At 45.4% G+C, this 25,965-nt stretch overlaps 1 protein-coding gene across 3 annotated transcripts in view; it reads right to left on the bottom strand.

The window, feature by feature from the left end:
- The window catches only part of SEC24D (SEC24 homolog D, COPII coat complex component), a 105,433-nt gene that overhangs the window by 13,518 nt on the left and 65,950 nt on the right, over positions 1-25,965 (bottom strand). For all 3 annotated transcript variants that reach the window (XM_072625372.1, XM_072625373.1, XM_072625374.1), the window contains exons 11-17: positions 20,207-20,331; positions 13,043-13,234; positions 11,765-11,858; positions 6,907-7,023; positions 5,046-5,216; positions 2,125-2,221; positions 382-527 (exon numbers count right to left, since the gene is read on the bottom strand). In XM_072625372.1, the coding sequence (XP_072481473.1) occupies positions 382-527; positions 2,125-2,221; positions 5,046-5,216; positions 6,907-7,023; positions 11,765-11,858; positions 13,043-13,234; positions 20,207-20,331 (942 nt within the window). The remainder of the gene's footprint in view (positions 1-381; positions 528-2,124; positions 2,222-5,045; positions 5,217-6,906; positions 7,024-11,764; positions 11,859-13,042; positions 13,235-20,206; positions 20,332-25,965) is intronic.

Below are 25,965 nucleotides of genomic sequence, written 5' to 3'. Positions count from 1 at the left end.
AGTGTCAGGCCAGCTAGATGGCACAGTGGATAGAGGGCCAGGCCTGGAGTCAGGAACATTCATCTTCCCGAGTTCAAATCCAGCCTCAGATACTTTTGGGAAAAAAATACTCTGTGAATAGAGAAAAGCTAGAGCTTGGCCTTAAAAGCCAATGACATAGAAATTTAGTAAAATACCTGCTTCCAGGAGAGGGAAGAGGTAGAGAATGGGAAATATAGGTTAGCTCAAACCAAGGGTATCAATGTAATTTTATTTCTTTTTAAAGATGGTAGGTTACCCAGAGAATCTAAGCTCTGGCAGGGCTGAGTCATTTCCCCCTTCTCCTTGTATGGTGAGTGAGGGCTGGGGGATGTGGGCTGTCCAGCCCACACCAAGTCTCACCTGGATGAGGGCACCGCTGTCCTCGTTCAGTTTGTCATCATGCTTAAACTCCACTGTCACAGCTTTGTCACAGTCCATAGCCGCCATCTCTACATCTGTGGTGTTATTCATGTAAATGGCACCAAAGAAGTCTGTGGCTCTGAAACCTGAAGTCAGAAAGCAGGAATTGTTGGCTGAGTGGACTGGCTGACTGCAGCTCCCTCCTATTTCCGTGTTTTTATCTGTTTTCTGAGCCTCCGGAACTTTGCGGGGAGTCTCTATGGGAGACCGAAGGACCCATAGATGTACATTTCTCCCTATAGAATCTATGCTCCTCAAGGTCAGGGACTGCTTCCTTTTGTCTTTGATTCCTTGGCAGAGTGCCTGCCACATAATAAAGTACTTAATAGATGCTTGTTGACTGACTGACCGAAAGAACATGAACAAGAGGTGCATAGCTGGAGAAAGCATGGATGGGTGGCAAGCTGCACTAATGGGAGACATAACTACACGCGGAAGGATGTGGATTTCTCTTCCACATTCACTCATTCAGTGATATATGGGAGTATCTGTAGCTGGTTTGGTTGTCCTCCCACAAAGGGGATGCTCCTGTTCTTCTAAGACATGATCCCCCACGCAGAACATCCTGAGAAGGTGAAGGTCATTAGTGGCATCGGCCATGATCGCTGCTGGCCATCTATACCTTCCTTCCTCCAGCGGCCACACTGCCGGCACATCTCAGCTGTTTATTTCCAGGCTCATAAAATAAGGAACACAATACAGTTCACAACTGAGGGGCTCATTTCTCCATGTGTAGCAGAGAGATGGTTCTGGAGCCTGAGCCAATGCATTAGAATCTGACCTTTGCTACAAGTCAGTTGTGCAGTGTTTGCAAATCATTCCCATCCCCAGGGAGGCTAATTTCCTCATTTGTTCAATGAGGGCATTGACCTAGCATCATAGAAACACGGATTTAGTGTTAGGTCCCAGAATCCAACTCCCTCATCTTATAAATGGGGAAACAGGCTATAACAGACATATAGTGGTTGGATCACCAAAGAATGTAACTTTCAGACTTCTTTCTGGAGTTCATTCTATGTTGAGCCAACATCTATTTCTCATTCCTTTTTGTCATATTATCATTATTATCTAATAATAGGTATCATTTCTATAATGCTTTAAGGCTGGTAAAGCACTTTACAAATATTATCTCATGTCATCTTTACAGCAACTCTGGGATGTAGGCACTATATTCACATTTCGCAGACAAGAAAACCAAAGTAGGCGCAGGTTAATTGCCTTGCCCAATGTTTGAGCAGGCTCTTGAACCCAGAACCCAGGCCTTCCTCATTCTAAGTCCCAGCACAGGATGATGAGATCCTTTTGAACTTTAAATGCCATGAGGCAAACATCTTTAAGTTAACTTCAGAAAGGAGAGAAGATGAAAATTTCTGACAACTCCTTTCTTCATTTTGGTGGAAGAGAGACTGAGTCAGCCTAAACTGCATGCAATAGATTCTGCCAAACACAGATCACAGGGACTCATCTCAGGGATCACTGATTCTGAGATCACTCTATCTAACTCTGCCCATTTACAGGGAAGAAAGTGGAGTCAGATCAGGTCTGGGGCATGCTCCTTACCCTGTAGGCCTCATGTACTCAGATGATCTGGGACCCCTCCCCATTCCCGGCCATTAGTGGGGCTCAGAGATCAGGCCAAAATGTAGGTTGAGTAACCCCTCCACTTGGGATTCCCACATTTACCTGTGCTCGTGCGCACCCTCATGATCGCATCAAATCCTGTCATTTTCTGGACATCATTCCTGAGGTCATTCAAGAATGTCGGACTGTCCAAGTGCTTCTGAAAAACACATCCTACCTGTCAGTGTCCACCCGAGAGTGGAAAAAGCCCAAGAGATGAGACCCCCCCAGAAATATACAGGTGTTTACATTTATAATACTCCAGGGAGGTAGGGTCAGAATGGGCACCATTGTTCCATTTATAGGCTGAGAATCTAAGAGACAAGACAATAGGCTTCCACAGATCTTAGCCTGTTAGCACTGGAAAGAGCCTTAGAGGTCACCTGGCTCAATCACCTTATTTTACAGAGAAGGAAACCAAGGCTCAGTGCTGAGCACCAACATCCCTAAAGGGCAGGGGCTGTTTCTTGTTTTATCGTGTTCTGTTTAGCATCTAGCAGAGTACCTTGTGTGCAGTAGGTATGGAGTAGGATCATAGAGTCAGAGGTGAAGGGGACTTCAGAGGCCAATGAGCTCTACTGAATGCCAAAGAGGTGAGTTGACCTGCCCAAGGTGACACAGCCAGCCAGTGTCTGCTACAAGATTCACCCTCGGGCCTTCCTGACTCCAGGCAAAGCACTTTACCGACTGCCCCACCTAGCAGCATGTTTCATTCAGATTTTAACCCTGTGCATCTGTTTGCTAAGCCTACAAAATAGTTTCTGAAATCCCAACTGGGCAGTGTTTGCTCCATGTTTGGGTGTCCAGGAAGCAGTCCTCACCTGGCCAGGGAGTGACCAAACAGAGCCATGATCTGCAACTTGGCATTCCACACAAGGAAGGGAAAGCAAAGAATCCCCTTGGGGAAAGTGGGAAAACCTCCCAGGCTGACTAAGCAAAGTCCCCAGGAGAACACAGCTTTGTGGGGGAAGAGGGCGAGCAGGGGGTCCAGGGAGCAGGGGAGCTGTGTGCTCAGGGAGAGAACTCTGACCATGCATTGTCCAGGATGCATCACCTGGGGATGCCGGAGGAAGACACCCTTTTGGGCCCTCTTCTTTGGAGATGTTTTCTACCTTTCACAGAACATTAGAACTAGAAAGGACCCGAGGAATGAACTGGTCCAACCACTTCATTTGATAGGTGAGGAAATCAAAGCGTGCCGGTAAACGTTTTAACAACTGGCTCTCTGAAAACTGGGGATGCACTTTTCAGTTTAGTCAGCATCGTTAGCTTTTCCTCCATCGCTTTTAAAGTCTGTACAACCAGCAACACAATAAATTGTCGCATTTGCCAAGGGGAACCAATGAACAATCGCTCTTGAGACTTTAGCGTAGCTGACTCCAGCACGGCCTTGCCTTTGCTTTCCAAAGCTTAGGGTTCTTGGATATTCACTTTGCTACCAATTGTTGGATGTATTAAGCACCTTTAATTCACTTTTTATTCCACTGGCCATTTTATAATTTTCTTTGTCTCATGTATTTTCATGGCCAAAGAATCTGTGACCCAATCACCCAGTGCTGGGTCCAAGGCTCTGCACTTATCTTGGCTGGTCGGTTCCCAAGACCATCCCCAAAGCCTTTCCAGCATGGAGAGACTTCCTGGGTTTATATTCCCTTGTTATTGCCTCTGAGGATCCAGAATCCCCTCTGTGGCTTGAGGGTGACTGTATAGAAGAACAGGAGCATCACTAAGAGGACAATGGGGCAGCTAGGTAACGCCACAGTGCATAGTGCATCCAGCCTGGATTCATGAATTCAAATCTGACCTCAGACACTTATTAGCTATGTGACCCTGGGCAAGTCACTTCACCCTGTTTGCCTCAGTTTCCTCATCTGTAAAATGAGCTGGAGAAGGAAATGATAAACCACTTTAGTGTCTCCAGTATCCACAACGATGGAATCATGGATCCATTAGGACATTGGGTTTTCATTTGCCCAAAGTATCTCTAATGAAATAAAAACTGAATAACTAATAGTCATCTTACTGAAGTTAATGTTTATAGTTTAGCCAGTAGATTTGGGGTCAGAGGGCTGAAGTCAATGCTGCCTCTGCCCCTTCCCTATTACCTGTGAGACTTTGGTGCAACAGAATTCTAGACTGAGAAATAGGAAGGACCTCAAATCCTTCAGGCCAATGCCTTAATTTTGCAGATGAGGAAACTGAGACCCAAAGAGATAGACTGGTTTTCCTGGGGACACAGGGAGAGAGGACACAAAATTCAGATTGAGGGTTTCTGATGCTGCTTAGCCCCTCTCTCCTGATTTGCAAAGTCAAAAAGCTGGTCTTGACAAAGTCCAGAAATCCTTCCAGTCACGATTAGGACTCCCGGTCCTTGCTTTGCCTCTTGTCTACCCCAGACCTGTGGTTTCACTGACTGAAGATCTAGTAGAGGACACTCCTCTCCCAACGTAGGTCAACACCTTCTCTGCAAACTAGCCTTAAAGACACGTCTGGGGTACTGAGTGTGAAGGGATTTTGTAGGGCGTGAAGCCAGCACGAGTCAGAGGTGGGGTTTGAATCCAGGCCTTCCTGCCTCTGAGATTAACTCCACTAACCTTCTATGATCCTGATTTTCTTCAGTTCAGGTCGGCAAACTCTAAATAACTTGACAACATATTAAACCCACTTTCTATGCTGTAAGTGAACATGATTCCATTTACTCTGTGGTTAAATGAACACAAAGTGCTCACAATTCTGGGGCTTGGGGTCAAAGGACCTAGACTCGAAATGCAGCGGTGTGACCCCAGACCACTCCCTCAGCCTCTCTGGGCCTCATTTTCTCTTGTGTCAAAGAAGGGGTTTGCAGTGGATGACCCATGGGTGCCTCTCTGGTCTGTCTGTGTTCTGTCCACAAGAGGGCAGAGCCTGCCCACCTATGAGGAGCCCGAACCGGTCAAGTGGACGCAGCAGCCTATGAAACATCTGGCTGCGGCTGGGCTGACTACCTGGAAGTTGTTGTACTTATACAGCGTGCCTCCGGTCTGCAGGGTCACCAGGCCCACCGAAGCCACATCCACGTACTGACTGGGGAAGAGGAAGAGATTCACACAGCAGCCGCTTGCCACGCAGTCCTTAGCCAGGGCTTCATAAAGGTTAGTTTGTGGCTGGAAAAGCGTCTGGAGGCAGAGATGACAAAGAAAACTCACACATGTAAAAATTAACTGCTTTAACTAATTTATTTCTAATGATCACTAATTACATATTAACCCATATATAATATTATATGGTATATATTTATTATATACAATATATAATCTATCTAGTTAATGTTCTCTGACTAATTTCTGATCCATGCCCAAGATGCTCCATTGCCCCTGACTCAAGGCATTTGCCTTGGGTGTCCCCCATCTGGCTTCCTGCAAGTCCCAGCTCCCAGCCCACCTTCCACAGGAAGCCTTTCCCCATCCCCCTCCATCCCGCTGCCTTCTGCCTGCTCATTTTCTTCAGGTGAGCCCATCTATATTGTACATAGTCGTCAGAAGGTTGGCCCCCCCCATCAGACTGTGCCCTTTGAGAGCAAGGACAGTCTTTTGTCTTTCTTTGTACCCCCAGCACCTAGTGCAGGACCTGGAATATAGAAGGTGCTTAATAAATGACTGTTGACTTGAATCTGAAAGTAGCTGAAAACTAAACCAGTGCATGGGTTCATAGTTCGAGAGCCTCAAAGGGCCTCAGAGGCCAATCTAGACCAGCCTTTCATCTGACAGAAGAAAACGGGGCTCCTGGGAGGGCAAAGACCCATGCCTTGTGGAGGAGAGGAGCCTGGCTGGTGCCCACCCTAGTGAGTGAAGTGGAGTGGGTGAGACTGAAGTGACTGGTCACAGAGGACACTGCTCTGCCCAGGAGGGAACGGCAGGCCTTTCTAACTCTCCCTGCTATGGCCTGATCAGCTTGCTCATGCCCTGAGCCCATGGCAGAAACTCAGGAACCCTCTGGTTCTGCCTCTCCTTCCAGCTCTGGCCTCCAAAGGAAATGGAGCCAGGAGCCTCAGGCATTTCTCTTCTTGCCATCCCCTTTCCATGAGTACAGGTCCACACCATCCCCACTAGAGTAAATCTACACCTTCCCCATTAGAACATGCCCACACCGTTCTCATTGGGCAATCTCTTTCCTCCTCTTTATAATGTGATCCATACAGAAAGTTTTGTGATACTTAGACCTCTGTGGTCTGAAAGTAAATGTTTTTTATTTTCAAAACTTCCTTTCCCTGAGAACTATTCCCTAAAGGATACATCTATCTATTAAAAAGTATCAACGCCCTAACAAAACAAAACAAGCAGTTCTAGAAATATATCTAGAAACAAAATGATAACTACGAACACTCTGCACAGATAAATGATTCTGGGTCTAGCCAAGGGCAGGGAATTAATTCCTTGGGGACATTAAGTATCAAGATTCCTAAACATAAGCTAGCCACGAGGGGGCGGTTCGGCACAGCATGGTGGTGGTCCCACATCACCCAGGTTGGATGTGGTGAGAAGTATGAATTATTCACAACCTTGGAGGAAAGGCACTGGAACCCTCTGACTTGACCTCCTAAGTACCACCTTGTGGCACCTACAGCAGGAGGATTATTTGCTCAAAGGCTCTGTTTCGGAGTCAACAGAATTAACTCAGTTTACACCAGAGTCAAGATGCAACGCTCCAGTTAGTCACCATTTGGGAAACAAAGGTACTTTTGAGAATCTGAGGTTGGAAATACCAACCCTCTTCCCCCCTCTTCAATTTAGGAGAGCTAAGAATGCCCATGCCTCTTTAAAGAATGAAGGAATGTGGAACCCACAAAAGCTGCTGCAGGTGAAATACCTTCTCTTTGTCTGTGTTGATCAGTTTTCTGTCATCTCGGTTTTTCAGCTTGCCCGGGGCCTCGGCAGTCGGCAATGATGAGTGGAAGATGTATAGCTTCCCTGGACAGTCTGCTGCCTAGCATGGGGACAGAGAACATGCCTCTGTTACAGCCTGATTACTTAGAAACCTTCGGGATCAACTTTCATGGCCTGCGGCTCTGTGAATCTGGAAAGCTCACAGGTGTTTAGTTATTATAATTCTTCAGTTCAATTCAATTCAACAAATGCATGAAATACCTGTAATAAGTGGCTCAGTGGATAGAGTACTGACCCTGGAGTCAGGAGGACCCAAGTTCACATCTGACCTCAAATACTGACTAGTTGTGTGACCCTGGGCAAGTCATTAGCACAGGTCTACACTATTCCCCATTAATTAATTAAACGTTACTCTGGTGCCTCCTTTTGGTATAGAGGTAACTTGGAAATTTTCATGGTTGTGTCAGCAAAATAATTCCTGCCCAACAAGAGAGGCATTGGGTGTGGACCGTGTTAACCTTGGTTGACTCAGTTTCCCCATCTGTAAAAGGAGTTGGAGAAGGAGATGGCAAATCAACCACTCCAGTATCTGGACCAGGAAAACCCTAAATGGTGTCACAGAGAGTCAGACATGACTGAAAAACCACTGAACAACAACAGGAATTCCATTAGGGGGAGATGAGGAGGGGAGGGCACTCCAGCCACTGATATAGGAGACGGAATGCTGTGTAAGGAGAACAGCAAGGAAACATCTTTGACTAGAACATGGATGCAACATGCTTGGACGAGTATGCTGGAAGCAGGCTGCAAACGGCTCGAAAAGCAAACGAGAATTTGTCTTTTCTCCCAGAGGCAAGCAGGGACAACTGGAGCTGTTTGATCACAAGTGGGAATATTGATTTGGCATTTAGGGTCCAGGATCAATCCAAGGTTGTGAAGCCGAGAAACTGGAAGGAAGATGGGCCCCTCCCAGAAATAGGGAAGTCATGAAGAGGTGGCAGTTTGGGGAAAAGACAACGAATTTTGTTTCAAATGTGCTGAGTTTGAGAAGACTATTGTTGGAGATGTCCAATAGGTGCTGGGGACAGAGAAGGTTTAGGAGAGACACCAGGGATATATTTACCTGGATATTTAAATTCATTAGAACTGATGAGGGGGAGAGAGAGACAGAGACAGAGACAGAGAGATAGAGAGAGACAGAAACAGAGAGAGGCAGAGACAGAGAAAGAGACAGAGAGACAGAAAGAGACAGAGAGACAGTGAGAGACAGAGAGACAGAGACAGAGAGACAGAGACAAAGTTAAGGGTTGGATATATTTATCTGGATAGAAATGACATTTAAATTCATTAGAACTAATGAGAGAGACAGACAGTCTCACACACACACACACACACACACACACACACACACACACACACACACACACACACACAGAGTGCAGTGTCATGAACACCTAAGGAGGAGCAGGTGTCTGGGAGGGGATGGTCATCAAATGCTGCAGAAAACAATAGTGATAAGAGCTGAGAAAAGGTCATTGTGTTTTGTAATTAAGGCATCACTGGTAACTTTGCAGAGTGAAGTTTCAGTTCAGCAATGAGAGTAGAAGCCAGACTCCAAGTAGGTGAAAAGTAACAGAAAAGGAGGTAGAGGCAACGTGTGCAGAAAGCTTGTTCTAGAAGATGACAGTGAGAAGGAGGGAATAGGATGATAGCTTGAGGGATGGCAGGACCAAATGAGGGTTAAGGAGGAGAGACGTCTGGCTGTGTGGGTGGAGACCAGCAGAAAGAAAGAGTTTAGAGATGGTGGTGGGAGCGCCCGAAGTGATCAGTCAGAAGAGATAGGGAGGGGTATCAATTAGAGGGCTGGGTCTAAGTGAGGAGAAGGGCCATCTCTTCTTCAGAGACTGAACAAGAAAGAAGACAATCTGTAGAGGTGACTTGGAACATGAGGTTGGAGAGAAGCGGCTGGTGCCAGATGGCTGTGATTTTAAGGTCAATCTCAGAACAGTTTAACTGAGATAAGTGGATTCATCTGTGCTCGGAGATAACTTTTTTTTTTTTTTCCCCATCAGGAACTGGATCACAGATCAAGTTTTTTGTTTTTGTTTTTTTCTAAGCAGGGAGTCAAGAAACTTCCAACACTTTAGCATTTTAGGATTACAGGTTGAGAGCTGAAAGGGACCATCCAATTTAACACCTTCCATTTACAGACGAGGAAAGTGAGCCCCAGGGAGGTTCCATGAGTGTCCAAGGTAACCGCAGCAGTCAGCCTCAGAGGCAGGGTGGCTGATACTTATGGTGAGATCAGTATCCTGGTCCCTGCTAGGCCTGCACGTGGGCGTCACAGCTCTGCTGCTTCCCAAATGAAGGCTGTCTCTCTATGTTTCCATTCCTAGGCATCTTGGTTCTCCACTGAGTGTTTCACTCCTATCATCCTGGCTGTTGCTCCCTGGCATCAGCTTCTCGGCCTCACTTCTTTGGGGTCTGCCCGCCAGAGGAGGGGGGCTATAAAACTCCCCCTGATAATGGCAGACTAGAATTCTTTAGGTAAAAGGATGCTGTATCCACTTAACAAAATCCAGGCAGAATGCCCCCAGGTTAAGATTTAATCTTTTCTCCTAAACTCTGTATCTCCAGCCAGAGATTCCCAGACAAACAGCTGACTTAGGGTTAGAAATGCCCAACTTCCTCTCTGGTTTGCCATGCAAATGAATGAGCCAGGCTGTCCATTTACCTTAACTGGGCCTTTATTATGTATTGGTGGAGGGAGTTTTCTCATCTGGGATTTCCCTGTATCAACAAAATTACTTGTCTGTTTCTCACCATTCCCCTTCCCCCGAAAGTGAAAGTTAAGTAGAGAAGTCTCTTTTGCCTGCAAAAAAATATGGCATGTTTCAGACATAAGTCCAAAGGTAATTTATTACTGAGATTATTTCCTGCCTGGAATTTTATCTTCACCTACAGTCATGGAGGAAGTCATTTATGGAAAACTTGGAAGATCTGTTTTTCAAAAATTAAGTGGCAATACTGTCTCCTTACTCATGGCAGGGTCCGATAGTGAAAGATGGATTGAATAAGGTGTGACAAAATAAGATGCCTAGGACAAGTAGCAGATTCTGAGAGCATGAAAGCAGTGAAGGCAGAAAACACAGTGTGGAGGAGAGCGTCGCTGAATTCCAGAGACTTTCAGAGAAAGCCTGAATGAGGGGTTTCCAGAGACCTCCTTTATCTTCCTGACAAGTCCATTTGCATGTGGATTCTGTTTGTTTCCACCCCATCTGCTGTGCCTGGGAAGTTTATTACTTCTGATGATTACAGAGACGTTTTCCTTGGCAGCGATCAAAGAGTAAGCGAAGATATCATTCCCATGGGGGAGGAGAGTTCCCAAGTAACTGCTGTTGGCTCCTCCAGGAGAAAACTTTCACTTTTCTACTCTCTCATTTGGGTCCCTTTACCAGCTCCAGAGCTGCCATTTTGAAGGGCATGCCTCTGCTCATTTATTTTTTAACATATGAAACCAACGGGCAGTGTTCCCACACTTAGCTGCTTTCCTTTCAAATTCTTGTGTCAGCTTGTGTCTCTGAGGCAGTTTCAGGTTCAAGATCTGGTGGGAAGGATACTCTCAGAAATTCTATGACCAAAAAACCCTCCTCCAATGCCTCCTGGTGGGGTGGAAGTGACCCTGGGTTCCGGAAGGGGATAGGAGAAAATCACAAACTCTGACAGACTCTCTTGGGCAGGAAAGCATTTGAGAGCCATGCCAGGAAGGGCCTCTGGGGTTGCCATGCAGGAACCATGGAGCTAGGCATGGAGACAGGCACAGCAGCAAGCTGGCCCCAGAGATTGGGTTGCTCTGCCACTCCCCACTTCCTCCTTGTTTTCTCATATAAAGAAGGAGTTTGGATTAGATTAGGAGATATTTACCTAGCGATCATGATACCTAAGGATACCTAAGGGCTCCATAGGTAGATTTTAGGGGTGGGATGGGGTTGTCCATGAACATGGATAGGAAAAATTACACTTTTATTTTCACTAATCTCTAACTGAAATTTAGCCTTTCTGTCAATGATGAATGCTAAATTATTCTGAGAAAGGGGTCCACAGGCTTTACTAGACTGCTAAGGGGGTCCAGAACAGAGAAAGGATTGAGAACCCCTAGATCAGAGGAACTCCAAGGTTCTCTGGAGTTCCCATTATTAGGGGAGACAAGGTGAGCTGGCAGCCCACTCTCAAGATTTAGAATGGGAGGAGTCTTTGGAGGTCATCTTATTTAATGGTATCTTGGTCACTTTATAGAGACAGAAACAAGCTAAATGACTTCACTAGGACATTCAGGTAACAAGTAGCAGAGAGACAGCCTCATCCACTGTCGTATCCTCGGTGCCTGGCACACAGTAAGTACTTGATAAATGCTGGTTTACTGAAGGTTGGAATTTGAGTCCCACTCTCTTGACTCCAAATCCAAGTTTCTCCACCACTAAGCCGCCTGTCTTTCCAGGCAGAGAATTTCCCCTTTTATAGCCCAGGGGTCCAAGGGCTCAAGTCAGGTCTGAGCATCCAAGGGCAAAATAATCCAGACATTTGGCCCCACTTATCCAGTACAGGAGATGACGCTGAAACAATTTTTAACCTGAAAAAAATAAAGTTCATATAAAGACCAGGGAGGAAACATGTACATGCTGGTGTCCAGGCTAGAACGTAAAGACCAGGCGAATTTGGGAGTTCTAAGTGGTTTCTCCCCATGACTAAGCATGTGGAGTCCCACACAGACCACAGCAAGTGGCCTTAAGAATGCATTTTCAGAAAAGACTTTCTGACTACAGACCGAGGAGTGTTCTGACCTTTAGGGCTTCCTTGCCAGCTTGGACGACAGGAGCAAAGACGGTCTCGTTCTCGTTGGAATCAGCAAAGATCTCTGGAATCTGGTCCAACAAACTACAAGAGAAGAGTTAAGGGTCATTACCCAAAGAATTCCTTATCTTTTCAGCCCCCAACAACAGCCTCACTTTGACACCCAGTACAGGTAAGATGCAACTCCGGCATGTTTGATGGGTCCCAGTCCCTCAGGGAATGTCTGTACTCCTCAAAGATGATCTTTGTGATCAGTGAGATCAAGGATTTTGGTGGAAGAGACTCACAAATGAACTGCAGGCCCCTTGTTTACTCCATTACAGATCCATCACCTTGTAAGAACACTGAGAGCTGATAAAGGTCTTACTCCATCTAGTTCAGCCCTCGGATCTTTATGGATGAGGAAACTGAGACACAGGTGATCTGCCCAGAGTCAGACCAATTCATAGCTGAGCTGTGATTCAATTCAGGTCCTCTCACTCTCACTGAGAGGCACCATGGCACGATGGATAGGGCACTGCACCTGGAGGCAGGAGAGTTTAAATGCCCTTGCTTCCCTCATAGCTTGACACTCTCTAGCTACGTGACCTTAGAAAAGTCACTTAACCTCTTTGTGCCTTGGTTGTCTCATTTTCAACATGGGAGGCTGGAGGGAAGTTAGAATCAATGGCTTTTAAGCTCTCTTCCAGTCTTAAATCTATCATCCTATGACTTAAGATAGCAGAAGAGAATATTATTTGGGAGGGGTTGGAGTCAGGGATGGGCCAGAACCAACTAGTATAGGCACCTAAGATGATTGTTAAATCTTCAGTGTGAACGTTGACACCACAGAAATTGGCAAGCGCTATAAATAAATAAATTGATTTATCGTTTGGTTGAATGTCTAGACTTAAGAAAGTGATGGGAAAAGCTAATCATTCAGATTAAATTGAAAAGGCAGTTGTGCACACATTATTTTATTTCAGAAAGCCAATTGTTAAACATTTACCAACAGGCCTTTGGTAGAACTAAAAGACCTCAGAGGTCCCTTTCAGCTGGGAAATCATTTTGTTCCATGCTCTTCCTTTTTCATATGGGAATAGTGAGACCCAGAGAGATAAAGCAACAAGTTCAAAGGCTTGTGGTTACTGAATGGCCAAGCCAGGTCTGAATCTAGGTTAGCCGATGCTAAATCTTGGGCTCTTTTGGCTAAGTGGCACTGACTCAGTCAGAGACATAGCAATGCTTAAAAATTAGATCTCCATTGAAAACCAGGAACCATTTTTTACTTGTGAATGACAGCCTTGGATTCTTGGTAGTTGACCAGGAAGCCATCCAAGAGAGGGACAAAGACCTCTGCCACATCGGTCACCACCATCATCTGGGGCTGGGCCAAGTTGCTCTTGACGTTAAAAAAGTGGAGGACTTTGTTATAGGTGACAAATCCCACCCGAATGGCAGAGGCCTCTTCTTGCTCTTCCCTGGAAACAAAACAAAGAAAGAATTGGGGATTATTCAGCAAGTTCAGTCATGGAAGGAGAAGAAATCGTCCGGGATTGAATACAGGAGCTGCCCATAAAACAGTTGGCCTCCTCTCCTCTCCCCTCCCCCAAAGGCCTTTCCCTTAGACTTCACCAAGGATTTGACTTTGTAATTCCCAAGCGCAGTTTGGTATCCACCTGGCCCTGCTTCATTGATTCATTTTCCACCCGTCCTTTAAAGCCCAAGTAAATGTCACTTGCTTTTGAAAGGGGTTCTGTTCCCTTTTCAACGGTAAAGACCTTCCCCCCCCCCCAAGTCACTTGTCCTGGAGGGATTTTGTCTACTGAAGTTAGAGACCAGGCTGACTGCTTCCTTGTAGAAAAAGGGAAGGCAATGGACCATGGCATCAGGGCCACACCGGGAAAGAGAATCTTCGGAAGAATCTGTAAACCCCTCAATTTTTCTTTTTTTAACTAAAAATTGTATTTTGACCTTAAACACCAAAGAGCATTTTCCCATAGACCAGAACACAAAGAGAATTATCTATGAAAATGTGACTCTTTACTTCATACCCCTAGCATTAAAGTGTTATACATATCTGTGTATATATAATATAAATACACACATTTATGTGCAACATGTACCAATCCAACATTTATTAAGTACCTACTATGTGCCGGATATGGTGCTAAGCCCTGAGGATACAAAACCAGGCAAATCATAGTCCCTGCTCTCAAAGAACTTACAGTCTGATGAGGGAGGAGACATGCAAACGAATTTATACAAAACAAGTCACGTACAGGATTAGCAGAAATATTTAACGGGGGTGGGGCAATAGAATGAAGTGGACTTGGGAAAGGCTTCCTATGGGAGGAAGGATTTTAGCGGGGACTTGAAGTCAGAGAGGTTAGGAGCCCAAATGGAGATGGCAGAATGTCCTAGGAATGGGGACAGCCAGTGACAACACCCAGAGCTGAGAGCTGGAGCGTCTAGTTTGCAGACGAGTCAGGGGGCCAGGATCGCTGAATCAGCATTTGGCAAGGAGAGTAAGGTGTAAAAAGACTGGAAAGGTTTGAACGTTGAGAAGGGCTCTGAATGTGAAACCGAAGATTTTATATTATGTAAATGTGTATGTCTATGTACATATATGTTAAATTCTACATATTACTTTCAGAAGTGTCTGGTTTGCCTACGCTTTCTTCTGTCCCCTCCTATGAATTCAAAAATGTTCCAATGACTGTTCCATAAAGATCTGCTCCCCTTTCTTTTCCCCTGCTCCCGTAGAATTTTATTCAGCTTTCCAGGGTTAATTGTTAATTATATAATTAATTACATATTTATTAATAATATGATTATTAAGATGATTAATTATTCTTGGCTAGGAACTTATTTTTGCCCTTTGCATACTGTATTCTGAGGTCGTTATGATGATATATTGCGACGCGAGTGGTATCTGGTCTGTAAATACTGGGAAATTTCCAAAGGGAAGGGGCTTTGGGGGCCTCTTTTGCCTTTGGGGCCTGGCTAGTCCCGATCAGGGGTGGGGGCACTGGCATGCTCTCGGGGCCATCAGGCTTCGGATGATGAGTCAGCGCTCCTCTGGCCTTGAAGACAGCCTCCTTATCCTCCTCCCACGCAAGTCAATTTGTCTTCCTGACCAGGTGCTGTGGCCAGAGCACGTGAAGGCAGTTGGGAATAGTGCTGACCTGGACTAGCTGGTGAGCGCATCCTTCTTAGATCTCTAACTGTTAGGTTGATTTTTCTTTATTGAATTTTCTATGGTTCATGGGTGCTTCTCAGCGTCCTAATTCCAAGCAGGAACTGTAATAGTGGCCTGGAGTAGGCCTGGTTCAGAACATAGGCACAGACACACACAGACATTTTAATTTATAATTCGTTGTGTTTGTCCTTCGTTGCTGAAGAAGGTCATGCCATCAGAGAAATGATGACATGACTTGCACTTGGCTTTGTTTTGAGTGAGGGAGGGCTGTGCAGGTCACCACCCTCACTTCTCCTCCAGAGCCATCTGGATCCAGTGATTCATCAGGATGACTGGAGATGGCCCAGGATGCACTGGGAGACCTTGGGCCCTTTAGGTCTTTGCAGGTACTCACTTAGGGTGAGGCAATGCCCAACCATTGAATAGGCCTATTTAAGAAGTAGCCCGGGCATGGCCCCTTTAATGAGGTCAAGAAAACAAAGACATCAGGCTGGGTGGGAAACAGCAACAGCTACTACTGAGAGTCACTCTAAAGCTAGGGGAGTCCAGGAGCACTTGGCAGGGGCCCCTTGGGGTCCCACTTTCAGAGTTTAGTAGGTTTAAGGTTTTGGGAGAGGACAGGGGACCGGACAGGGGTTGGGAGAGGAGAAGAGGGGAGGGAAGGGGAGGGGAGGAGACAGGAGAAAGGAGGCAGTAAAATACAGGTCAGCTGGGCAACTTTTGGTCATCCAAATTTACCCCTTCCTTTGTAGAGGAGAAGGAAGGGGAGGGAGAGGCAGACAGAGACTTATAATTAATAGGGGAGAGAAAGGGAAGGAAGGGGAGAGACAAAGAGACAGAAAGACAGGCAGACTGTGTCTGGTTGTTATATATAAAAGTGTGAGTCTAAGGAAGTGGATTTGCCACGTGAACCTTCTTAGGACACTGAAGAACTCACCCCTTCCCTTTCCCACACCTCAGTTTCCTCACCTGTACAGTAAGGTAGATCTCAAAGGTCCTTCGCTACTTTACACTTCTTTGATCCTTTTCTATATACCTACAGATGTTCTATTATTGACTGAAAACTAAAATCCTATATTGTAGCTCCACAACTACAAATACTTCACCAGGGATGTAGGGTATAAAGGGGTGAATCAGAGGCACTGACCCAGACAAGAGTTTAACCACGAGATCAACAAAGAAATGGAGTAGCTTGTCTCCTACGGAGACATCTGTGGCCCCAAGGGGGTGGAAAGAGGAATGGGTGAAAAGGAGCCAGACTGTGTTGTGTAGTGCAGACCAATGGAAGAATGGGAAACTCCAGGACAGCAAACTTCCTACAGCTGCGCAGAAGTGTGTCTGCCTTGGAGGAGACAGGAGGCATGACCCCCCTGCCATGTTGGCACTTGTAGGCAGATCTCTGGGGCCCTTTCCTTCTTCTGGTTCGGAGGGGACAGTTCAGGCCTAGAGCAGCTCCTGGATGCCCTGTCTCTTCAGGATGGAAGGAAGCAGACGAGGGGTGGTGTTTGTTGGGCATAGTTGGTTGTGGGTAGATAAAAGGAAGAAGGGAATACAGAGATGACCCCACCGAAGAATGTGGAACATGAATTCCCATTGGGCTCGACTGTTTTTCAATGATATGAAACAGGAAGTAGCCTGAAGCTGTCTGGGTTCGTTTAAGAGCTACGATTAATGATTTCAAAGTATCTAATCTGAATGTCTGATTATTACAAAACACCAGGCTTCCCTCCATGGGAACATATTTGAGGAACCTTGATAAACAAAGAAGCGTTGTCCTAAAATGATTTAATCTTCAGCAGGCTGAACTATTAAAACACGTCTAAGGAACACGTTTCACAATTCTTAGTCTCCTCTGCTATAACTCCAGGGGGCCTGGCAGAGGGAGGTGGGCTGGGGGGGTATGTGGGTCTGGCTCTTTGGCTGCCTCTTTACCCACCCCGACACAGAGGCCCCACGTTTTAGTCCCAACAGACTAAAAACAAGAAAAGCTTTAGGGAACATGGTATGGTTCAAAAAGCACTTCTAGCACTTACCAGAACCCGGACCAGACCATCTCCAAGCCCCTCCCAGTTCTTCATCATACTACCCACAAACCCAGCAAGGCCTGCAGTAGAGGGATCACTGCCATATTACACCCAAGGAAAGTGAAGTGCCACATGGCTCATCAGTCTGGGAGGTGGAACCCAAGCCCAAGGCCTTCTGACCAGCCCACTGCCCAGCAAGCCGCTTCCCCAGAGGCAAGGAGGAGAGGGTGAGGTGGGCCAGAGAGGACTGAGCAGCAGCTGAGCGACCAAACCCGGCCCCCACCCCCACTATTAGAACAGGTCTCAAGGAGCAACTTTTTCTTCTGTTTTCCAAAGTGCAAATGAATTCATTTTTCCTGCATTAACAACAGCTTAGATGTTCTATCTGAAGGCTAGTGGCATTTCAAATCCTTCATGATCTGGCCCCTGCCTACATCATTTCACATACTCCATGTTTCTGCCAATCTGACCTACTTCTTGTTTCTTTTTCAAGCATTACCATTTCCAGCCTCGATGTATTTACATAGGCAGTTCCTCATGCCTAGAACACAGTCCCTCCTCACTTTTAAGGTTCATTTTAAATGCCACTTCCCACAGAAAGTTGTTCCTGATTTCCCCAGTTGTTGGGGCCCTCCCTTTCTGCCAACTGTTAGTGTCTCTGCCTTTCTAATTATCCCGTATCTGACTGCCTTGAACTGACTTTTTATTCTGTACATACTTACCTATGTCCTTGTTGTCTCCCCTGTTAGAATGTTAGCTCCATTGGGTCAGGGGCAAGCTCACTCTGATCCTGAATCCCCTCTGGTGAGCACAGTGCTTGGCACAGAGAAAGCACTCCATATGACCCTACTGATGAATTCACTGTGGAATTCCTGCCCATATTTCAAAGCCCCAAATCAAATGCTGCCACTTCCAGGAATGGATCCCCATCCTGTCCCAGAGGCAATGATCTGTCTCTAAGCTTGTTGTACAAGCCATCGTCCGGCTGCCCCCTTTGTCCTCCTCATGCCTCCCCTCTGCACTGCACTTGTCTGCACCCAGATTCTATGCCCAGCAGATTCTAAGCTCCATGCAGGGAGGAACCATGACACGTTTCACATTCATACCTGTAGCACTGAGCTCAGGCACTGCCTTGTCCAGAGTGGGGTCTTAATAAGCTCAGTTTCGACTGAATGGCACCCACCAGGCTGCAGGCTTTGTCTCTTCATTGTGCCAGATATGTTCATTAGGGTAAACAGGAGGAGAATCTGGGGACTCTGGTATTACTGGTATTACTCTACTCAAGCAAGGATGCGTAAAGAAGTAGGGAGAGGATATTTATCGACATTGGGAATTTTTAATTGTTCTTTCTGAAGCTCTGGACCTTTTTAAAGTCTGGCCTTGGGAGGGAAATGCCATTGGCAAGAAGGCCATCGTTGACTGATAAGCCTAGGAAGTAACCAGGCTTTAAGTGCCCTCTGGAGTTTTCTCCCTTAACTGATCATTTCTCACTCAGGAACTGTCTGAGATTGTTGGCTGGACTCTAAGCATTCTCACTCAAAGCCTCTAAACCAATCTCTGTCATATTAGGGTTTTAGGTTCTTAGGCACAAACAAGGCCTAGGTTCAGGGGTGGTTGTCGCATGTGCACAGAAGTGTAGGAGATACATGTGCAACATTGTGTAACCTGCAGACCCAGGCCTATGATCTTAGCTAAGGGAAGGAGGCACTCACCAGAACAGGCTGGTGGAGAAGAGAGCGCATGACAGAAGCCAAGGGTAAGGGTGTTGGGGCTGCAACCGGGGCACCACTGGGCTCCATCCTCTAGGCCCAGAATCCATGAAGACATGGCAATGGGACATGCTTCCTTACAGACAATAGCTTCAGCTCCTAATTGGTGCTAATAACACTATCACCCAGTTTATGAGATCACAGATGGAGAGTGGAAGGTTGTGCTGTGGGTATAGGAGCTGAGCTAATTTGGGGCTGCCCTTCCATAGCCAGGCTTGATGCCCTCCAAGGTCCCTTCTAGCTCCCAGTCAAGGGTTCTCTGAGTTTATGATTCTAATCTGAGAAAAGTTCACTCAGCTGATTCCCTCATTTTGAGGAAACTGAGGCCTGGAGAAGCCTTCAACCTCACAGGTAACAAAGCTGAAATTTGAATTCAGGCTTTATGGCTTCCTTCCGTGGCACCATGCTGCCTCCTTGCAGATCTTTAAAGTTTACAAACTAGTGAGTTGTATAGTACAATGAGATCATCTTCATGACTTAATCTATCTCCAATATGCAGATGGCTAACCATCTATAGGAGGCAGAAGCAGTAACGGCTGATGGTGGGGGCAGGGATGGCCATACGCTCTGGACAACGGAAATACGGCCAGTAGCTTGGGCTGCCACCAGGGAAGAGCACTGGGATCTCTGAGATCTCCTTGGAACTTTTCCTAATGCCTTAGGTTGGTGCTCTCCAAGGTGCTCACCATCCCTTTCCATGTGTGCTTCCTCTCCCTCTACTAGCCTGAGAGTGAACTATGTCTTAGCTGAATTCTGGGTCTTCCTCAGCACCCAGCACAATGCCCTACAGATCATAGCTGCCCCATAAGGAATTGCCTAATGAGTGAAAGCAATGGGTAATTGAATGGAAGCCACCACCAGCTTTGCCTGTTCTTTGTGCTGAAATGTATGAGCTTCGGGGAGAGATGGAGAGAGGGCCTGCCGAGTGGGTTTGCTTTGGAGATCATAATATTGCAGATTTAGAACTGGAAGGAGCTTTAAGGACCCCCTAGTCTGATTGGCTATTTTATTTCCAAACAAATGACCAGCCTTAGGCCTAGAGAGTTTAGGTAATTTGTTACGTAGGTAGTAAGTGGCACAGTCCTTTTTTGAACTCAGGTCCTTTGGCTCCAAATCCAGCCTATTTTCCCACCCCATTGATTCCCCATGCTTTCTAAAATATTAGGCTGAATTTTTTTTTTTTACTAGAAAAAACTGCTTTTGATATAGATAAGAGGCAGTATAGTATAATGGAAGGAATTCTAGACTTCAAGGTAGGAAAGCCTGGATTTTAATACAGCCTCCAGCACTTCCTGGCTGTTTGACTCCACAGTGGGCAAGTCATTTTATTCTACTGAAGTCACTGAGGGGTTGTAATCTGCATTGGCAGATGGAGCTTTCACTCTGGGAATTTCATTTCTAGTCAACCCCTGTCTAAGCAACATGGCCAATGGTGTAACATGTACCGTAGCCCCTTACTTTGGAAGATTGTCCAGGACAGCCTTCAGCTCTTCACAGATGAGCCCGACCAACCCATTCTTCACATTACTGTAGGAAACGTCGATCATGAAGATGTAGGCGGGCGGGTTGGGAGGCTTGTTGTTCTGTGGGACACAAGCACATTGGACATATCAGTACAGGCACAGGTCTGTCTATGGAACAATCACAGTATCCACAAGGCCCTACATGGTCATCAGGGGCTTCATTGAATAATTCAGACATAAGGACTACAGTTCATAACTGACTCCATGGTGGAGCTGCTTCTGCCAAAAAAAATGACTAAGACATGGACCTTATGGTTTCCTGATCCTAGGGTGAGCCTGAGGCTGGCTCACTGGGGAGTCCTTGGGTTTCAAAGGATCAATCCCAGTTTTAAAAGATGATTTATCATAAGCTTCAGGCTGTACACTAGTACAGCTAATTAAATTTCCTTAAAAACCACTAACATTTAAGTTAATTCATTTTAATGCATGAAATATATGGAGACATCACCCCCTCTAAATGGGATAACACACATAAAATGCTTTGCAAATCTTCACTCCAGAAATACTAACTTTTACGACTAATACACCGGGATTCTTCGGTCATTCGTGTTCTTCCATTTTCCTTTTCTGGTTCTGCTTTCTTTTTTTAAAATTCTAAACAGACCTTTCTGATTTTTTTACTGTTCCTCACCCTTACCTCTCTAGATTGCATCATAGTATGCTAACACAATGATATACCACAATTTATTTAGCCACTCCATTTTAAGACATTTACTCTATTTCCAGTTATTTTGCTATTATAAATAATTCTGCTAAGAAAAATCTTTGCACAGTTTTTGATTTGTTTCTGATGCAGTTCACATTCATTTCTGAAGACTGATGACCTCACAGGATGATGTCCTGACTGGTGTGAATTGGATTTTAGTGAGGCAGAGCTGCACAAAGTCGTCAGCCTCACTCGTGTCTTCCAAGGTCATAGAAGGACATGATTACTTGGAGAACTTTTCCTGAATCCTGCTATATTGCTCTGCAAAAAGTTTCTAAGTTCCCAGAAATGAACAAAGGCGTCTATTTATTTGCAACCCTGAGTTTCATTGCCTTGAACAATTTTTGACAATTTGATGGAGATGAGATGGTAACTCATAGTTCTTTTAACATGTATATCTTTGATCTGGAGTCAGATGACCTGGGTCCAAATCCCTCCTCAGATGCTAACTACTCATGTGACAAGTCTTTTAACCAACTTTCACTCAGTTTCTTTAGCTGTAGATATAAGGGGTTTGCACTAAATGGCCTCCAGTTAGCCCTTGCAGCTCCAGATGGAGGAGCCTATGACAGTTAAGGAGCCTGAGCCTTCCTTCCCACCTCCCAGGGATTTCGTGGTCATAGAGTCCCAAGGTGATTCTCCCTGACAAATGGTGAGTGCTGTAGTGTGACTCAGGCATTGACCCCCACAGAGCAGGGACTGGTTCAGAATTCTGGAGAATAATTCTATACCAGGGCCCAGGGAGCTGCCTTCCCTCTTGGCAGCCTGGAGCAATCAGGAGATTCCTCCTCCTCAAAGAGCTCAAGCCTAGAACTAGCCCAGGTGGTTGGCCCGTAGGAGGCAGAGCTACTCAAGCATGTCTTTATTCTACTCTCAAGGGTCTGTCCCAGAATACCTAGTTGTCTTATTTTGTGAAATCACAGCATAGTTCCATGCTTACTTCTCATCTTCTGCTTATACATTCAACTTTCCATCAAAACTTCCAAACTTTCTCTTCCCTATATACCACATCTCATCTCCCACCTCTGAGCCTTTGCTTGGAATGTATCTCACCTCTCTCTCTCTTGGAAAGCAAGCTCCCTTCAAGGCTTAGTTCAGGTGAGACCTCCTGGTTGAAGCCTTTTCTGACCCTTCCATCTCTCTGCCTCCCTTGCCCCTACCAGACTATTTAAATGTACTTTATTTTAAATGTACTTTGGAAATACTTTGTTATTTACTCATGTGTTGCATGTAAGCTCATTGAGGGCAAGGACTTATTCTGGAGCCATCACAGCCTACAAAAAGTTGCTGCATTGAGTTAAATGGAACAATAAACTTCTGAATCATGTTGCATTTTGAACTTCCTTGCCTTTCTATGGTAGATAGAACATTAATCTTGGAGTCAGAAGGACTTGAATTCAAATTCCATCAGACATTTACTAGTAGTGTGACCCTGCACAAGCCACTTTAACCTTTATTAGCCTCAGTTTGCTCATCTGGAAAATGGGGATAATCGCCTCTACTTCTCAGGGTTCTTATGAACATCAAATGACATCGTATTTGTAAAGCACTTTGCACATGTTCAAGTACTACGTTAGCTAGAATAATTATTATTACCGCTACTTTTGAGGAGATGATATCCTCACACTTCAGAATTAAATTTATTCTTTTCCTTCCCCCCAGCCTATAGCGTGTTGGCAAGGCTTTGGCTAACTTTGCCGATGTCTCTGGTAAAAATGAAAAGCTGCTGCTCCTTCCTGCCATCTGTCTCAGCAGAGACCTCGTCACCTGGGCCAGCTGCTGCCCCTCAGAATTCTAGCTGTGAGTACTCACTGCTGTCTGACAGGATGTTAAGGAAAAGAGATTTCACTTCTGCTCTTACAAAAATATTTAGGAGACAAAAACCCTCAGAGCAACTTTATGGACTCGTGCCAGAGAAGGAAGCACTAAATTCACTTTTAATATTACGACAGCAGACAAACCTCGATGTTATCAAGCAAATTCTGCATTTTGTTATAATTATGAATGGTAAAAATCTTTAGTCATTTAAAAAAATTAATTCCACATCTAAAGGACATTGTAGAGGGGATTCCTATGCTGGTACAGGCTGGTCATTTGTGACCTCTGAGAAGACTAGATTCTGTGATGAGTTTAGCTATAACATGTCACTGGGAGAAGCAGTGAGGCATAATGGGAAAAAAAAACCTAGTCTTGGGGTTAGAAGGTCCAGGTTCTGGCTCTGGCACTTATTGGCTGGGTGATCAGGGGCAAATTACTTCCTCTTTGTGAGCTTTGGTTTCCTCATTAGTAAAATGGGGAGAATAATGCTGGCAATGCCTACCTCCCAGGGCAGTTGGGAGGAGGGCATTATGAAGCATAGCCATTTTTGCTTTTATATCAGTAATCATGACTCCCAGTAAGAAACAGGATGAGTTCAAAAGGCAATCCCAAACCATCTCTTACTAGTGTAAGCATTGGGAATCTGGCTTTCCCTCCCAACGCAGCATCACATCAATGGTGGGCTGAGGAAACAGATGAATTGAGGCCGGTGGGAGCTGTCAACTACCCTTATAACGTCAATTAAAATGTCCCTTGCATTTTCCCTGGATTTCCACAGAATTTATTTCATAATGTAGGCCTGTGTTAATTTGGACCACCACTGAGTGGTGCGATTCACTTCTTCTCATGGCCCCAAACTCACGTTGCCAAATGTCTAGTAGACATTCTCACCCACATCCTTTCCAATCAGCTCACACTCAGTATATCCCAGAATGAACACAGCCTCTGCCCTCAAAAACACGATCAACAAATGCTTAGTAACTGGAAGATGCAGGTCTTCCATCCTCCCATTCTGTGGGAGCCAGTATGCATACATCTAAGGTGGTGGTTGTCCTTCGCTCTTGAAGAGGGCCAAGATGACATCACCATGACAAAGTGAAGTTTCAGTGTGTCCGACTGTGGCTGACCAGACCAGTACGAGCTTGGAATGCTCTACCACAGGTTGGGCACAGATGGTCCGAGTGAATATTTGGGGTCTTACTCCAAATTTGTGCATCCTGTGTTTACTTTGTGCTGTCTCAATTCTGCTTTGCTGCTAGAGCACAGCACCCTTTCTGATGTGGGCAACAACATACCTACATATGGTTTAAGGAGGGAGGCTGAGAAAGGCTTCATGTTCAAGGTGGCATCGTGAAGGAAGCTTCAGAAAAGCCTTATTTCTTTTCCTTCTGCCCAGCCTGCAGCATGTCAGTGAGGGCTTTGGCTAACTTTGCACATGTCTGGTAAAAATGAGAAGCTGCTGCTCCTTCCTCCCTAGAATCCAGTGACATGGACCTCTTTGCCATTCCTTACACATGACCCTCTATCTTCCGACTCTGAACCTTACTCCTCTCTGTCTGCCCTCCCTCCTCACCTCGACTTCTGGTTTCTCTGGCTTCAAAATTCACCTCAGACCCCATCTCTGCAGGAGGCATCTTCTGGTCCCCCAGGTGTGTAGCTGGGATGCACATAAATATTTGCATATTTTTGCTTGCCTCATTCGAGTGTGAACTCCTTCAAGGCAGGGACTGTATTTTTGTCTTTCTAGGTCTCCCCCAAGATTAAATAACTTGTCCAAAGGCCCCCAGACAGTATACATCACAGGCGGGACTTGAATCCGGGTCTTCCTGGCTCCAAAGCTGACTCCCTGTCTACTCTGCCAGATTTCCTCTCATTACCTAAGTAAATCACACAAATAAGGCTAACGTATTCTGCTGAGCCTTTAAAGGATTCTATGTCTAAACCTCATAAAAGTTTGTGGTTTTCTGGACCCACCGAACTGAATTCACCATTATTACTTTCTAAGCAAATTCACCCCATGTTCTGAGCCTATTTAATGAAGCAGCACTTTCCCTCTGGCAAAATGATGGCTAAATTATTGTTTCCAAAATAAAAAAAAACAATTAAGCATACCGTTTGTCAAAAGGTAAAGCACTTTCACTGAAATAAAACTGGGAATTTTCTTTGAATGATGAAAAACCACTTGCCATTGGTAAAAAATTGATTTTAGGAAATTTTAGCTGTTTGTGGAAACACATCTGGGTGGATGATGATTGCAGCTTCTGATCATCCCTCCCCTCCTCCAACCCATGCTGGGGTAAGCGACAGAGTGGAGGTTCAGGGTCAAGGTGAACCTCCAAGGCATCTGATCATTTGGAATGAACCATCCAGGCCAAACTGTTCATTTGGACCGAAGCCACGAGACAAGGAAAGCTGTCCAGCCTTTCTCCCTTGAACTTACACAGAGTCAAAAACTCCTCTCTAGCTAAATGCACCCTAACGCTTTTTTTCCCTCTCCCTGATTATGTTCTCTGGGAATCATGGATGCTTAGAATACAGAGTCACTGAGGGAAACTCAATGTTAAACAATTGGAACTACTGAAAATAATTAACCTCTTTAAAATTATTTCTGTAAGCCATTATCTCTCTAACTTCTATCCATGTAGCAAATCTGATCGAAATCTGCTAAGAAGGACACTGGGGCCTTCCACTGGCTGTCATGTGATCTGGGGGACTCACCTGTAGAGGGTCAGGTATATCTTGATACCCTCCAGTGGTAAAATGGATGGAGCCACAATCAGTTAACTCCTTTAAAAGTTCTGTGGAACTAGGAAACACCAACAGGGTGTGGGGGTGGGTGGGTGGGGAGGAGGCCAGGCCAAAAGGAAATGCCAGGCAGGTAAGTGGAAAAAAAGCCCTCATTTGACTTAATCAATTTATCTTTGGAAAAAAATCTCAGCTAAGGCAGAGTTTGTGAATTTGTTAATTGTTTTTCCCCAGTAACCTCTTTCTTCCCACCTCTTCTCCTTTGCCAGCATTTTTGGCATGCCTGGGGCAAGCACTGGCACTCTCAAATCAACTTTCTACTTCACATCTGCAAATAATACAAGAAGGAAATGTGCCAATTCAGAGGAAGGGTGGGGGGCAGAGGCAAGGGTGAGGAATCAGTTATTAGAGGACCTAAAAGCTGG

Source organism: Notamacropus eugenii, chromosome 7 (assembly GCF_028372415.1).
Source record: "Notamacropus eugenii isolate mMacEug1 chromosome 7, mMacEug1.pri_v2, whole genome shotgun sequence".
NCBI classification, from domain to species: Eukaryota; Metazoa; Chordata; class Mammalia; order Diprotodontia; family Macropodidae; genus Notamacropus; species Notamacropus eugenii.
This window is presented reverse-complemented; position numbering and strand designations above follow the sequence as displayed.